Genomic DNA, 14,637 nt, shown 5'->3' with positions numbered 1-14,637 from the left:
TTTACTGGAGGTTCATGTGCACATGCAATGAAATATAAGCTTGTGTAACAGAGAATTGTGCACATGAACTCAATACTCTATCTTGAAAGAAGTCTCCTATGCTTAGCTGCATTTGTTTGATTAAAAATAAAGTAAAATCAGTAATGTTTTGAATAATTACAATTTAAAATAACTTTTTGTTTGTTTTTGTTTTTGTATACACTACCAGTCAAAAGTTTTTGAACAGTAGGATTAATGTTTTTTGCAAAATCTCATTTGCTCAGCAAACCAACATTTATTTGATCCAAAGTACAGCGAAAACAGTACAATTTTGAAATATTTTTACTATTTAAAATAACTGTTTTCAATTTGAATATATTTTAAAATGTAATTTATTACTATGATTTCAAAGCTAAATTTTTAGCATCATTACTCCTGTCACATGATCCTTCAGAAGTCATTCTAATATTCTGATTTGGTGGTCAAAAACACTTATTATTATGAGTATTATTATGTTGAAAACAGCTGAGAATAATTTATCTAAAAATGAAATCTTTTGTAACATTATAAATGTCTTTATCATCACTTTGGATCACTTGAATGCATCCTTGCTAAATAAAAGTATTAATTTCAATTTTCGAATTTTTGGATCTTTCTATTCATCAGCAAATCCTGGTGAAAATGTACTCAACTGGTTTAAATATAATAATAATAATAATAATAATAATAATAATAATAATAATAAAATTGATTTTTGAACAGCAAATCAGCATATTAGAATGATTTCTTAGGGATCATGTGACACTGAAGACTTGAGTAATGATGCTAAAAATTCAGCCTTGATCACAGGAATAAATTACATTTTAAAATATCTTCAAATAAAAAAACTTATTTTAAATAGTAAAAGTATTTCACAATATTACTGCTTTTGCTGTATTTTGGATCAAATAAATGCAGGCTTGGTGAGCAGAAGAAACTTTTTTAAAATCATGAAATCTTACTGTTCAAAAACTTTTGACTTGGTAGTGTATATTATCACCAAATATTGGATTCATTCTTTTTGTCAACTTGTTTTTTTCAGGATTCTTTGATGAATAAAATGTTTGAAAGAGTAGCATTTATTCGAAATATGCATATATGTGTAGTATATAAAAAGTGTTCAACACACACCTGTGTTCATTTAGTCACTATGAATTATTTTCTTGTTTTATGTTTTTCTGTTCTGTTATTTTTGTCTGAATATTACATAGTCCACATCCCAAGCAACCACTTACACTACATTCTCTCTGTGTTTGCATGTAGCATTTATTTGTGGCTCAGACAGGTTTGACCCGACGGTTAGCTTTAGAGCTACTCGATAAGATGAACAACCCAGATAACCATCAGTCTCACTTTAGCCAGGGAGATGAAGATGACCTTGAGGTAAGTCATGTGACTTTTGTGCGTATGTACATGCATGAGAAAGAGATTCAAAGTTAGTATGTACGTCTGTGAATGTACTGTTAGTGTGTGAGAGTTTATGTGTAAATGGGTCAGAGTTTCAGTTTACAAGTGTGAGTGCACTTGACTTGAAACGGTAAATGCGTGCAAACGATTTTCTGTGGTATAACGCATAGTTTTACTATGATTCTTTCTCTGGTCCATAGCCGCTTGCAGAGCGCCACACCATCCGCTCGTCCCACAGCAGGAGTGCTCGTGCTGAAAGGACCCAGTCACAGATCAACTGTACGTCAATCACGGGCCTGACCATGATTATGAGTGTCTTACTGTCTTACCTATCCCCACTGAACCCCAAAACACTTCGAGTGGCTGACAGAACTTTTTTTTGTGCGCTATTTAGTGCCTGGCTAAAAATCTATATTTTATTATACAATATTGGTCATCTTAACCATCAAAATAAAGTAATAGCTTTACTGAAAGCTCCTCCTTGAGATCTGGAGAAGTTCACTTCCAGAACAAAAATGTACAGATAATTTACTCACCCCCTTTGTAATCCAAGATATTCATGTCTTTCTTTCTTCCTTCAGTCGTAAAGAAATTTTTTTTTTTTTTTTTTTTGAGGAAAACAGTTCAGGATTTCTTTCATATAATGGAATTCTATGGTGCCCCCGAGTTTGAACTTCCAAAATGCAGATTCAAAGGGCTCTAAATGATCCCAGCCAAGAAAAAAGGGTATTATCCAGCCAAACGATTAGTTATTTTTTTTTTTTTAAATTTACAATTATATACTTTTTAAGCTCAAACACTTGTCTTGTCTAGCTCTGCGTGAACTGTGTATTCCGGTTCATGACAGTTAGGGTATATTGAAAAACTCTCATCTAATTTTGTCATCCAATTTCAAAATCATCCTGCATCGCTGCAGAAGTACCGGCCCAGTGTTTACAAAGTGAACATGCAAAGAAGATCAAATGCCCTTTACCAAAAAAAAGGTAAAACAGGGATGTAGGACGATTTTGAAGTTGGAGGAGAAAATAAGATGGCAGTTTTTTGACATACCCTAACTGTCATGAACCGGGGTACATAGTGTTTATGCAGAGCTAGACAAGACAAGCATTTGAGGTTAAAAATATCTAAATTGTAAATTGTTTTGCTACATAAGTCCATTATTCCTCGGCTGGGATCGTTTAGAACCCTTTGAAGCTGCATTTAATCTGCATTTTGGAAGTCAAACTCAGGGGCACCATAGAAGTCCATTATATGGAGAGAAATCCTAAAATGTTTTCTTCAAAAAAACATAATTTCTTTACGACTAAAGAAAGAAAGACATGAACATCTTGGATGACAAGGTAAGTTTTTGTTCTGGAAGTGAACTACTCCTTTAAGATTTAAGATGGCATACTTGCTGCTTGTATAGTTTTGTATAAATTACCCTAAAAGTGAGTTTAATAGGATTTTTCTTTTCCTTTTTTAATTCTAAAAAAGTTTTTGTTTATGGTTAGGATGTGGGTTAAGGGCTTCTAGAAGTCTATCATATGTGCTTTTTTAGTTAAGTCAGCATGTGTTTGACCTTTGCTTATGAACGTGATGTACCGCATCCTCCTGACCACATTTACGATAAGTGACATCTCTTGATCTTACTTTGTAGAGTGTTGGCTTTTTTTATCTGTTCAGATAGAAATACACAGTCTTGAGCCTCCCTGTGGTGGAGATGTAGTATTACATGTTTGAAATTCAGCTTAAACTCTGTAGCAATTTTTGTACAAACAAAGCATTCCAGTAGTGTTAAACAGAATGTCAAAAACATTGCAGAGTGCAGATAAATAGTGAAATGTTTTGTCTTTTCAGTGGCATGCTAGGTTAACAAGTGCAGAAATAAGTTTTCTCTCATCTTTGTTTTTCAGTTGATAGGCTTCAGTTTGAGCCCCCCATGAGGAAGGAGACTGAAGCAAGTGCTGAGATGGTAAAAGAAGCATTGCACAGTCCAGATAGTCAAAACATCACTAATATTAATCACACTCACACACTAATGTGAATTGTTTGATAAGTTTAAAACTAAACATTTTCCATGCAAATATCTGCATGAGGAAACTGACTATTTGCTCAGATCAGGTGTACCATGAAACCTGACTGGCATGTTTTTAAAAGAGAGTGTGTGTGTATGGTTTTTCTTTGCAGGATGTGACTAAAGACAATGATTTCTCCTCCCCCTGGAGCCCGTTCGCAGAAGGCCCTATTACCACCAGGTAACCATTAAAAGTTTTCTCTGTGACTTAATGACTGATTTGATTCCTGCTTCTGCTGCCCGCAAGCTGTCATTTCCCCGTTCTGTCTGCATCATTTCTCTGACGTCCCCACAAGTCTACGCACTTCCTTCTTTCTGCAGAATCTCGCATGGGCTCTGCTTGCATTCCCTCTACTTTGACTGTTCTGTTGTGTTCTTTCTTTTCCCCGTTTTCCTTTACTTTTTTCCCTTTGTGCACTCCTCCGCTGAAGGAGTCTCCTGAAGAGCGTTGAGGAGGAGTTGTTTATACGGTAAAGAATTGGTTTGTGTAGCTGTTATTTAAAAGATTCAAGGACACTTCCATGTAGGGTTTAAAATTAACTCTCACCAAGAGCTCAAATAAGACAAAAAACTGGCTTTTAGATATGGTATCACGTTTGGTAAAAAACGGGATATTTGTTCCATTATTCAGTTTATTTTTTTTAACTGTGAACTGATTAGCTCATAAATATTGTTTTTTTCTGTCCATTTCTCTCTCTCCGTCTGTCTCTGAAGAGGGCATTTGGCTCCATTAGAAGATGCTTTTGAGGATGTTGATCTGTAAGTGTAGCACTCTTACATATTAATCATTAACTTAAAGGGGACATCGGATGCTATTTTCCACAAATTGGTATGATTCTTTAGGGCCTTCGTGAAATGTCTACAACATACTTTAGTTAAAATTCCTGGTAGTGTAAAACAACACCCTTTTTGCCTCGTCAGAAACAGCTCTGTTCACAGCGAGCCGTTTTGGTGCATGTCTCTTTAAATGATAATGAGCTGCTGCTCACTCCACCCTTCTCTTTCGTTTTTGTATTTTCGGTGGTGCATTACCATCGAAAACAAAACTAAGACACTGCGTCCTCAGTGGCTCTAATGTCGGGAGAAAATGAAGACTGTTATGTTTACTTTAATGTCCATTTACAAAACACCTGTATTGTTTACGAGACGTTGTTGCTACAGCTGCTCGAGGGTGGTGAAAATGGCGGACAGCGTACAACTAGCTGAGGGCTGAAATATGTACGGGACATTCCGTCAGCGGCTGTGGGCGGAGCCTGAGCCGTATGATGTCATACCGCTCCGCACGGCCGTGGGCGGAGCCTGCGCCGTATGATTTCATACTGCTCAGAAAATCAAAATGGGTTGATAGTTAAGACTGTTCAGGTTTTTTGCAGAATTAATAAAAAAGGAGTGGTGAATGGATTTATATCATTGTGGGGTAGTTGTGTCCACACACTGCTAAGACACACTTATTTCACCATGTAAAAGTGAATTTTGCATCCAATGTCCTCTTTAAAGACTTTATATTCTTCTTGGGCTTGCTCACTTGGGGTAATCATATTCTGTAAAATCAGCATGGAAAAAATATGTGCTGTGAAAATTGCAAATTTGATCACAAGCAAAGACCAGTTAAAGAAGTTGTTTGCTTCCAGAACAAAAATGTACGAATAATGTACTCACTCAGTTGTACTCCAAGATGTTTATGCCTTTCTTTGTGAAATTATGTTTTTTGAGGAAAACATTTCAGGAATTATTGGTGAGTATTTTTTGACCGGGAACACCACAAGTGTGACTTTGTGCAATTTTGTACAGTTTTGCCTACTTTCAGGTAAATGAGGAATACGATTATTCAGATGCAAATAGAAACACAAAACCTGTCCTAAATGAAAGAAAGCAAGTTGACAAAAAGATTGAATCCAATATTTGTTGATAATATAGCATAATGACAGATTTATAAGCAAGTTGTTTTATAAGCTGTTTAGAGTCGGGTCATTTTTGACCAGGAACACCACAAGTGTGACTTTTTGCAATTTTGTACAAAATAAAAGCATTTAAAAGCAAACTTCCTTATTAAACATGAAAGCACACTAGTGTAATACACAGTACAAATTTTCATAATTTATCTCATGTTGTGAAAATGATTTATAAAAAAAATATTTTTTCACTCAAAAAACGAGGAACCTTCTTTCAGAAAAATAAGGCCTACGATAATCAGATGCGAATAGAAACACAAAACCAGTCCTAAATGAAAGAAAACAAGTTGACAAAAAGATTGAATCCAGTCTTTAATGATAATGTAGCATAAGAGATTTATAAGCAGTTGTTTGGAGTGTTTTCGGGAAAAACAAAATCTTTTCCGAGGTCAGTTTGACCCGAACACAACCAGCGCATGCATATATGTAATCCAGGTCAGTACAGTTAGGGTGTGTCGAAAAAGTCCCATCGTATTTTCTCCTCCAACTTTAAAATCGTCCTACATCGCTGTTTTTTTTTGTAAAGATTGTTTGACCTTCTTTGCATGGTCACTTTGTAAACACTGGGTCAGTACTTCTGCAGCAATGTAGGACGATTTTGAAGTTGGAGGAGAAAATGAGATGGGTGTTTTTCGACCTACCCTAACTGTCATGAACCGGAATACTAGAGTTTAGCAGAACTACCCAAGACGAGGTTCAAAAAGTATATAAATTGTAATTTTTTGTTTAGAAAACAATCAGTTGTTTTGCTAGATAAGACCCTTATTTCTTGGCCTGGGATTGCTTAGAGCCCTTTGAAGCTGCATTGAAACTGCATTATGGACGTTCAAACTCGCAGGCACCATTGATGATCAGCACTGGAGATAATTCCTCAAATGTTTACCTTGTAATTTCTTTACAACTAAAGAAAGAAAGGCATGGACATCTTGTATGACAGTGGGTTTGGATGACAGTGGTGCATTATCTGTACATTTTTGTTCTGGAAGTGAACTCTTTTAAGTCACTCACTCTGTTAACTCTGTTTCATCTCCCCCCCTCTCAGTTCAACTCTTAAACAGGGTGTGCCGCCACCGCTTCCTCCTAAGGTAAGTGTGAGTGTGTGTGCGTAAGTATACATCTCTATATACGTTTTTTTTTTTTTTGTGTGTGTGTGTGTGTGTTTTTGAAATTCTTATTCTTATCAGCCCTCTCAGGCTCGGTCAAGCAGTGTATCTGATGAGTTTGCTTTGAGCGACGGCTCTCAGACGGTGCGGAGGTTCCCGGGCTCTGATAACGGGCCTGTACCAGTGTCTCGTAGACAGAGTACACCTGAGAGAGGAAGTAATGCAGATCACACACACTCAGACTATCTGTCTGTGAGCGTCAGCAGCCCAGGATTGCTCGCGCACACCGCAGACCATGGTAAGACGTATAAATAGACTTACCAATTTAAACACAGCTACTGTGTGTATACTGTTATTGGAGAGAGTATATAGAATAAGTAAGGAATACTACTGTTCAAACTGTTTGATGTCAGTAAGATTTTGAATGTGTCTGACAGATGTCTGATTAAAAATAAAATAAAAACAGTAATATAGTGAAATATGTGTACAATTTAAATAACATATTATATTATAAAGTTACAATCTAATACATTTTATATATTTTAAAATGTAATTTATTCCTTTGATGACAAAGCTGAATTTTCAGTCTTCAGTGTCACATGATCCTTCAGAAATCATTCTAATATGCTGATGTGCAATATTGAACTTTTTGACTACTGAATTTTGACCGGACTTGATCAGCATGACATATTCCAGAGAGTCTGAATGTTTCAAATTTCTCTCTCATTCTGTAGAGGATGATTCAGACGGAAGTGTAAATGGAGATGTTTCCAAATCACCTCCTGGTCGTCCCCAGAGGAAAGAGAGAAAAGATTTTCCTGTAAGTGTGTGTCTTGCTGAGACGAGTGTGACGCAAGAATGTGGCGCTCTACTCATTTTTCTGTTTGCTTTTTATAGAAACCTGCTATTAACGGACTGCCGCCCACTCCCAAAGTCCTGGTGAGTGACATCATCACACATCACTTATGCTGATGAAATGCTAACAGCTGCTCGCTCAGTCCTTTATTTTAAAGGGATAGTTCACCCAAAAATGACAATTCTGTCTTTAACTACTCACCCTCATCCAAACCCGTAAGACCTTTGTTCATCTTCAGAACACAAATTAAGATATTTTTGATGAGCTTTCTGACCCTGCATATGAACACACATCAAAGACTGATACGGAAGAGAATAAATTGTTGAATATAGTCACTATTTTTGTTTCCTTTGTGCACAAAAAGTATTCTCGCAGCTTAACAAAATTACAGTTGAACCACTGATGTCACATAGACTATTTTAACAACGTCCTTACCTTTCTGGGCCTTGAACAGTTGCGTTGCTGTCTATGCAGGGTCAGAAAGCCCTACGATTTCATAAAAAATATTTTAATTGGGGTTTTGAAGATAAATAAAGGTCTTACAGATTTGGAATGACATGAGGGTGAATAATAATAACAGAATTTTCATTTTTGGGTGAACTATTCCTTTAATTCTCTATTTTATAACTCACAAATTACCTCTGTATGTGTCTGCAGATGGGAGCTTGTTTCTCAAAGGTTTTTGATGGTTGTCCTCTTAAAATTAACTGTGCCACTTCATGGATTCACCCAGATACCAAAGGTAAAGTGCTGATAATTGATAAATGGCCAATACAAAAGTTTGATACTATTTGATATAAATAAATTCAAAATAAAACACTTAATTCACCAAGCTTAAATCAGCTAGGGAATTTAGGCATCACAACATTTTAAAGGAGAAGTTCACTTCCAAAACAAAGCTTCAGATATAATGTACTCACCCCATTGTCATCCAAGATGTTCATGTCTTTTTTTTTTCTTCAGTCGTAAAGAAATTGTTTTTTGAGGAAAACATTTCAGCATTTTTCTTCATATAATGGACTGATATGGTGCCCCGAATTTGAACTTCCAAAATGCAGTTTAAATGTGGCTTCAAATGATCCCAATGTTGTTGTAAAGCCAGGGAAGAAAGATCTAGCTAAACAATTGGTTATTTTCGTAAAAAAAAAAAAATGTAAATGCGTTTTATTCTCAAACTCTTGTCTTGCCTTGCTCTCGTTGAACTCTGTGTATTCTGGTTCAAGACAGTTAGGGTATATCGAAAAACTCCAATCGTATTTTCTCCCTCAACTTCAAAAATCATTTCAAAATCATCCTACATCGCTGCAGAAGTACTCACCCAGTCTTTGCAAAGTGAACATGCAAAGAAGATCAAACACCCTTAACAAAAAAGGTAAAACAGCGATATAGGACGATTTTGAAGTTGAGGGAGAACATGAGATGGGAGTTTTTCAACATACCCTAACTGTCATGGCCCGGAACAAAAACAGCCCAGGCAGAGTAAGACAAGTCGAGCGTTTGACATTAAAAAGTATATAAATTGTCTTATTTATATGAAAATAACCAATTGTTTCGCTAGATAAGACCCTTCTTTCTCGGCTGGGATCATTTACAACCACATTTGGGATCGTTTGAATCCGCATTTAAACTGCATTTTGGAAAGTTCAAAATTGGGGCACCATATCAGTCCATTATATAAAGAAAAATGCAGAAATGTTTCCCTCAAAAAACATAATTTCTTTACGACTGAAGAAAGAAAACATGAACATCTTGGATGACAATGGGGTAAGTACATTATATGTGAGTCTTTGTTTTGGAAGTGGACTTCTCCTTTAATGCACAGTATAAAAAATGGATATGAGTTTGAGGTTTTGTGGGAAAAAATGCATTTTGCAGCATTAAAAAATTGTGAAATTTGTGTTAAATTTTAGTTACATTTAAAGTTTGGCTTTGGGAAGATTTGTATAGTTTTTTGAAAGAAGTCTCTTATGCTCACCAAGGCTGCATTTATTTGATCAACAGAAATATTATTAAAATGTACAGTGCTAGTTTTGTTTTAATATATTTTATAATGTAACTTATTGCCGTGATGCAAAACATTTTTAGCATCATTACTCTGGTCTTCAGTGTCACGTGATCCTTCAGAAATCATGTTGATTTGGTTCTCAGGAAACATCTCTTATTATTATCAGTGTTGAGAATCTTTTAGTAGCGGTTTAGTGTATTGCACTGCATTGATATCAGCGTGTGAACACTACTTTATTTTTGGTTGGGTTTTTAGACCAGTATCTGATATTTGGCACTGATGATGGTATCTACACTCTGAACCTGAATGAGCTACATGAAGCCTCCATGGAGCAGGTACGGCCTAAACTCTGACTTTCACCTTTACCCTTGACCTTGAACAGACAACATGTACATGAACTCATAACCTGCTGTTTTGGTGTTTTTCAGTTGTTTCCACGGCGATGCACATGGTTGTACATAATCAATAATAATCTGATGTCATTATCAGGTGAGTGAGAGTGGTGTGGGAGTGGCTTTCCTGTCTTTCTGTTACTGAGATTCTCTGCAGTACCTACATGATTGCTGTCTGTCTGTCTTCTCTGTTACTGTCTGTGTTCACGGCTGATTTCACTGCTTGCTGGCTCTTCTAATGCCTAAATCACCATAATCAGAAGGTAATATGTCGAACCTCTGTCCTCTACAGCACACACGCACACAGCTAATATCACATCATCTTTCTGGCCTCATTCTTAATCTGAGTTTGATCCAACTTGCATAACTACACAGCTCAGCTTTTCTTTGTGCAGGGAGTAATGACTGTTCATTTCTGTGGGGCATCATTTTCCATTTTCATCAGCACAAATCATATGAATTTTAATGCGTTGGATATCCTGTGTGTAGTCATACCCTGCGTGTGGTACGCGTGTGATGTGTGTTATCTCTCGTTTAAAGGGAAGACGTTTCAGTTGTATTCCCATAATCTGATTGGGCTGTTTGAACAGCTCAGGAAGCCTGGACTGGCCACTCAGTTCCACACCCACAGATTCCCTGACAGGATACTCCCGAGGTACACACAGTTTTTGCACATTTCACAGTATATTTGCTCTGATTTTATAAGCAACATAAATTAAGAAACACTGAATATTGTTGTTAGCCTAAAGAAAGCGTCATTACACTTGGAGCAAATATTTTTATAGTGTAATAGTTTGGTTATAATAACTTTTAACTAGGAAAAAATTAGTTTTTATGTATTAAAATGTTAAAAATGTCAGTAGCATGCCTTGATTATTTTTAATTAGATCTAAAGACACAAGAAGTAATATCATTAAAATCATATAAAAAAAAAACAAGGCACATTTTTAATACTGTGTGTGTATATATAATTTTAAGATTTATTAAAAAAAATATATCTTTTAAATATCTTTGTTTTTTATAAATCTATTATATACAATTTACTGTGCTGTTCAAAAGTTTGGGATCAGTGTGATTCTTAATGTTTTTTTTTTTTAAGAAATTTCTTATGCTCAAGGCTGCGTTTATTTGATCAAAAATACAGACAAAAAATGTAAATTTGTGAAATATTATTGCAATTTAAAATAACAGTTTTCTATTTGAATATACTTTAAAATATAATTTATTCCTGTGAAGCAAAGCTAATTTTCAGCATCCATTCATTACTCCAGTCAGTGTCGATGTTGGAAACAGTTGTGCTGCTTAATATTTTTTGGGACCTGTGATTTTTCAGGATTGTTTGGTAAATAAAAAGTTAAAAAGAACAGTGTTTATTAAAAATAGAAATTTTGTGTTACAATATACACTACTATTCAAAAGGTTTTTTTCAAGTTATTAATTCTTTTGTTCAGCAAGGATGTGTTAAATGGATAAAAAAGAGATAGTAAAGACTTATATTGTTAGAAAAGATTTCTATTTTCAATAAATGCTTTCTGTTTTCAATAAAAACATTTTATTCATCAAAGAATCAAAGAAAAATGTATCACCGATTCCAAAAAAAAAATTAAGCAGCACAACAGTTTTATATTAAAATGATTATGAAAATTGAGCACTGTCACAGAAAAATATTATATTTTCGAGTATATTAAAATAGGAAACCAATATTAGAAATTGCAATGATATTTCACAATATTACCGTTTTTTTTTTAAATAAAAAACAGCCTTGATGAGCATAAGAGACTCCACTATAAAACATTAAGCTGATCCCAAACCTTTAAACGGCAGTGTATGTTTAATATTGTTTTATTATACAGCAGATTATTTATTTATACATAAATATATATTTTTAAAGCTGTTAGTTATATCAGTGACCTTTTAGTATTGTCTATGTACTATTATAGTATTTTAAAGTAGTTTTTATTTTTAGACTTTCAGTTTTAGTTTTAGTAATTATACTTGTATACTTGTCATTTTTTTCCGAAAATGATTTTTAATTGTTTTAGTTAACACTAACAACACTGTGGTCTGCTTCACAGGAGATTTGCTCTCACCACCAAGATCCCAGACACCAAGGGCTGCCACAAGTGTTGCATCGGTAAAGCTTTAAACACATTTCTGTACAAACACAAACACGCACACTCGGATTGGGTTTGATCTGCTCGCTTTCTCTCTTTCAGTGCGGAATCCGTACACAGGTCACAAGTATCTCTGCGGAGCTTTGCAGTCTGGGATTGTTTTGCTGCAGTGGTACGAACCCATGCAGAGATTCATGCTTATAAAGGTTAGTCACACATAAATATAAACAAGCAAAAAAAAAATAAACGGCAAACCAGATGGCATATTACATTAATTAAGCTTTCAATCTCTCTCTCTCTCTCTCTCTCTCTCTCTCTCTCTCTCTCTCTCTCTCTCTCTCACACACAGCACTTTGATTTCCCGTTACCAAGTCCCCTGCGTGTTTTTGAGATGCTGGTGGTCCCTGAGCAAGAGTATCCTCTGGTGTGTGTGGCAGTCAGTCAGGGCTCAGAGCCGGGACAGGTCGTTCGCTTCCAGACCATCAACCTCAATTCCTGCTCATCCTGGTTCACTGAGATAGGCTCAGGTACAGCGCTCTCTCACACACACACATACACTGTTTATTATGCTCCTTTTTCAATAGGGCTGGAGAAGAAAAATATCGATTAGTCTAGCCTGCTTTCAGTTTATGAACAGAACATACCGCATATCCCATTTAATAACTCGCAATAAGCTTTGTGCTTTGTTACTTTTGATATGAAACAAAGTCACAGATTTCAAATTCTGTCCATTTTATTACAATATTCAAACAATAAATGCTGTTTTGGCGCTGTTTAATGTGGAGTGACAGATTGCCGTAGCAATCAGAGAATCGGCAGCGCATGAAGCAATCATCTCCTTCGCTTTAATGCCAATTTCAGCACAAAATAAACGTGAATAAACATCCGAAGGCATGTTAAAAGTAACAGTACAACATACTGACGTCCACAAGCTCTCTCACAGAATTGCTCAATCTGTTTCAAGCACGGAAAGATGTCAGTAACATCACAGTTATCTCAGAAAAAACACATTCGGTGACCACAACTTGCTTGTTGGCTAGAAAAATTAACTCTAGAGAGGAGCATTTTGCTAAATGTATACACCATGAAATATATTTATTATAATTTTTACTGTGCTTCAATATTTTAATGTTTAATTAAATCTTTAATTAAATATTAATATGTGATCAAGGAGCACAAAACCAGTTAAAGGGTCAATTTTTTAAAATTGAGATTTATACTTAATCTGAAAGCTGAATAAATAAGCTTTCCGTTGATGTATGGTTTATGATAGGACAATATTTGGCGGAGATAAAACCATTTGAAAATCTTGAATCTGACGGTTAAAATCTAAATATTGAGAAAATTGCCTTTAAAGTTGTCCATATAAAGTTCTTAGCAATGCATATTAGTGATCAAAAAAGTTTTGATATATTTACGGTAGGAAATTTACTAAATATCTTCATGGAATATGATTTTTACTTAATATCCTAATGATGAATATTGACCCATACAATGCATTGACTGGTTTTGTGGTCCAGGGTCACATATTTCAAAAAACAATTTGGAGTAGAAATTTAGTTATATAACCATAAAGTTAGCATTATAATTTTATTATTAAAACTTAATTAAATGCAATTTAAGTTTTTGTACACAAATCAGTTCATTTTAATTTTCAATATTATAGTAATGTAGTATCAACTGACTGATATATGATATATATCCAAAATAATCAAATTGGAATCAAATTGAATTGCAAGCTTGTGAATCAAAATCAAATCATGAATTTCTTGTCATAGTTTTCAGTACTCTCAAATGGACCTAGTAAAAAAGTGTTGGTGTGTATGTTTATCTGGTTGTAGGTGGTAACCAGGTCGATGCGATCCACGTGACGCAGCTAGAGAGAGACACCGTACTTGTGTGCCTGGACAGTGAGTGAAACAACATTCAACATACACCTTACAGTACAAACAGTATTTTACAAACATACACACAAAAATTATGAATGATTTCTAATGTTGTCTCTGTTCTTGTGTGTGTTCAGAGAACGTAAAAATAGTGAACTTGCATGGAAAGCTAAAGTCTAACAAGAAACTGGCATCTGAGCTGAGCTTTGATTTCTGTGTCGACTCCGTAGGTGAGAAATTCACTTCTGCACTCATCCAGCTGCGCTATGTTTTTATTCTGTTACGTAGTTTGTTTGGCAGGTGTGTGTAACCTTATATATGTGTGTGTTTGTGTCAGTGTGTCTCCAGGACAGTGTTTTGGCCTTCTGGAAACATGGGATGCAAGGGAAGAGCTTCAAATCAAACGAGGTAAATGCAGACAGTGTGTCAACATTGCATTATTAGAATATATTAATTTTCTGTTCATGCATTCAAACCTGCTTCAAGCATGCTTCCTGGTGAAACTTCTGTGTGTGTGCGCACAGAGTTGGTATGTTTCTTGGCTCTGTAGCTTGTAATATAAGTACAATAAAAGGCCAGAGGTCTTCTGGAGGTGAAGGACTGTCTTTATGAAATATGATAGTGTGTGTGTGAGACATAGATGACAGGGTGTGATGGATGATGTAAAATTCATGTACAATCAGAAAGCTCCAGCTGGCCCGAGAGTAATGGATTAAATTATTCAGCTGTTTTTCTCCTCTCTGACTCCAATGAAAAGCGGTCGCCACCTACACCCCTCAAAAGAGTGTGTCAGTGTGTGTGTGGGGTGAGCTGTATAGCCTGCCAGGTGGTGCACCTGCATTGCCAGC

At 35.5% G+C, this 14,637-nt stretch overlaps 1 protein-coding gene across 5 annotated transcripts in view; it reads left to right on the top strand.

The window, feature by feature from the left end:
* The window catches only part of map4k5 (mitogen-activated protein kinase kinase kinase kinase 5), a 40,576-nt gene that overhangs the window by 21,467 nt on the left and 4,472 nt on the right, over window positions 1-14,637 (top strand). For 3 of the 5 annotated variants that reach the window (XM_051125930.1, XM_051125928.1, XM_051125929.1), the window contains exons 13-31: window positions 1,282-1,401; window positions 1,626-1,704; window positions 3,321-3,379; window positions 3,595-3,662; window positions 4,196-4,240; window positions 6,476-6,518; window positions 6,618-6,834; window positions 7,271-7,356; window positions 7,434-7,475; window positions 8,050-8,134; window positions 9,653-9,732; window positions 9,826-9,886; window positions 10,327-10,444; window positions 11,865-11,923; window positions 12,006-12,109; window positions 12,253-12,430; window positions 13,745-13,813; window positions 13,927-14,019; window positions 14,127-14,197. In XM_051125930.1, coding sequence (XP_050981887.1) covers window positions 1,282-1,401; window positions 1,626-1,704; window positions 3,321-3,379; window positions 3,595-3,662; window positions 4,196-4,240; window positions 6,476-6,518; window positions 6,618-6,834; window positions 7,271-7,356; window positions 7,434-7,475; window positions 8,050-8,134; window positions 9,653-9,732; window positions 9,826-9,886; window positions 10,327-10,444; window positions 11,865-11,923; window positions 12,006-12,109; window positions 12,253-12,430; window positions 13,745-13,813; window positions 13,927-14,019; window positions 14,127-14,197 — 1,677 coding nt within the window. The remainder of the gene's footprint in view (window positions 1-1,281; window positions 1,402-1,625; window positions 1,705-3,320; window positions 3,380-3,594; window positions 3,663-4,195; window positions 4,241-6,475; window positions 6,519-6,617; window positions 6,835-7,270; window positions 7,357-7,433; window positions 7,476-8,049; window positions 8,135-9,652; window positions 9,733-9,825; window positions 9,887-10,326; window positions 10,445-11,864; window positions 11,924-12,005; window positions 12,110-12,252; window positions 12,431-13,744; window positions 13,814-13,926; window positions 14,020-14,126; window positions 14,198-14,637) is intronic. The other 2 variants (XM_051125931.1, XM_051125932.1) reach the window with 2 other exon arrangements.

This window comes from Labeo rohita, chromosome 13 (genome assembly GCF_022985175.1).
Source record: "Labeo rohita strain BAU-BD-2019 chromosome 13, IGBB_LRoh.1.0, whole genome shotgun sequence".
In the NCBI taxonomy this organism is placed as follows: Eukaryota; Metazoa; Chordata; class Actinopteri; order Cypriniformes; family Cyprinidae; genus Labeo; species Labeo rohita.
This window is presented reverse-complemented; position numbering and strand designations above follow the sequence as displayed.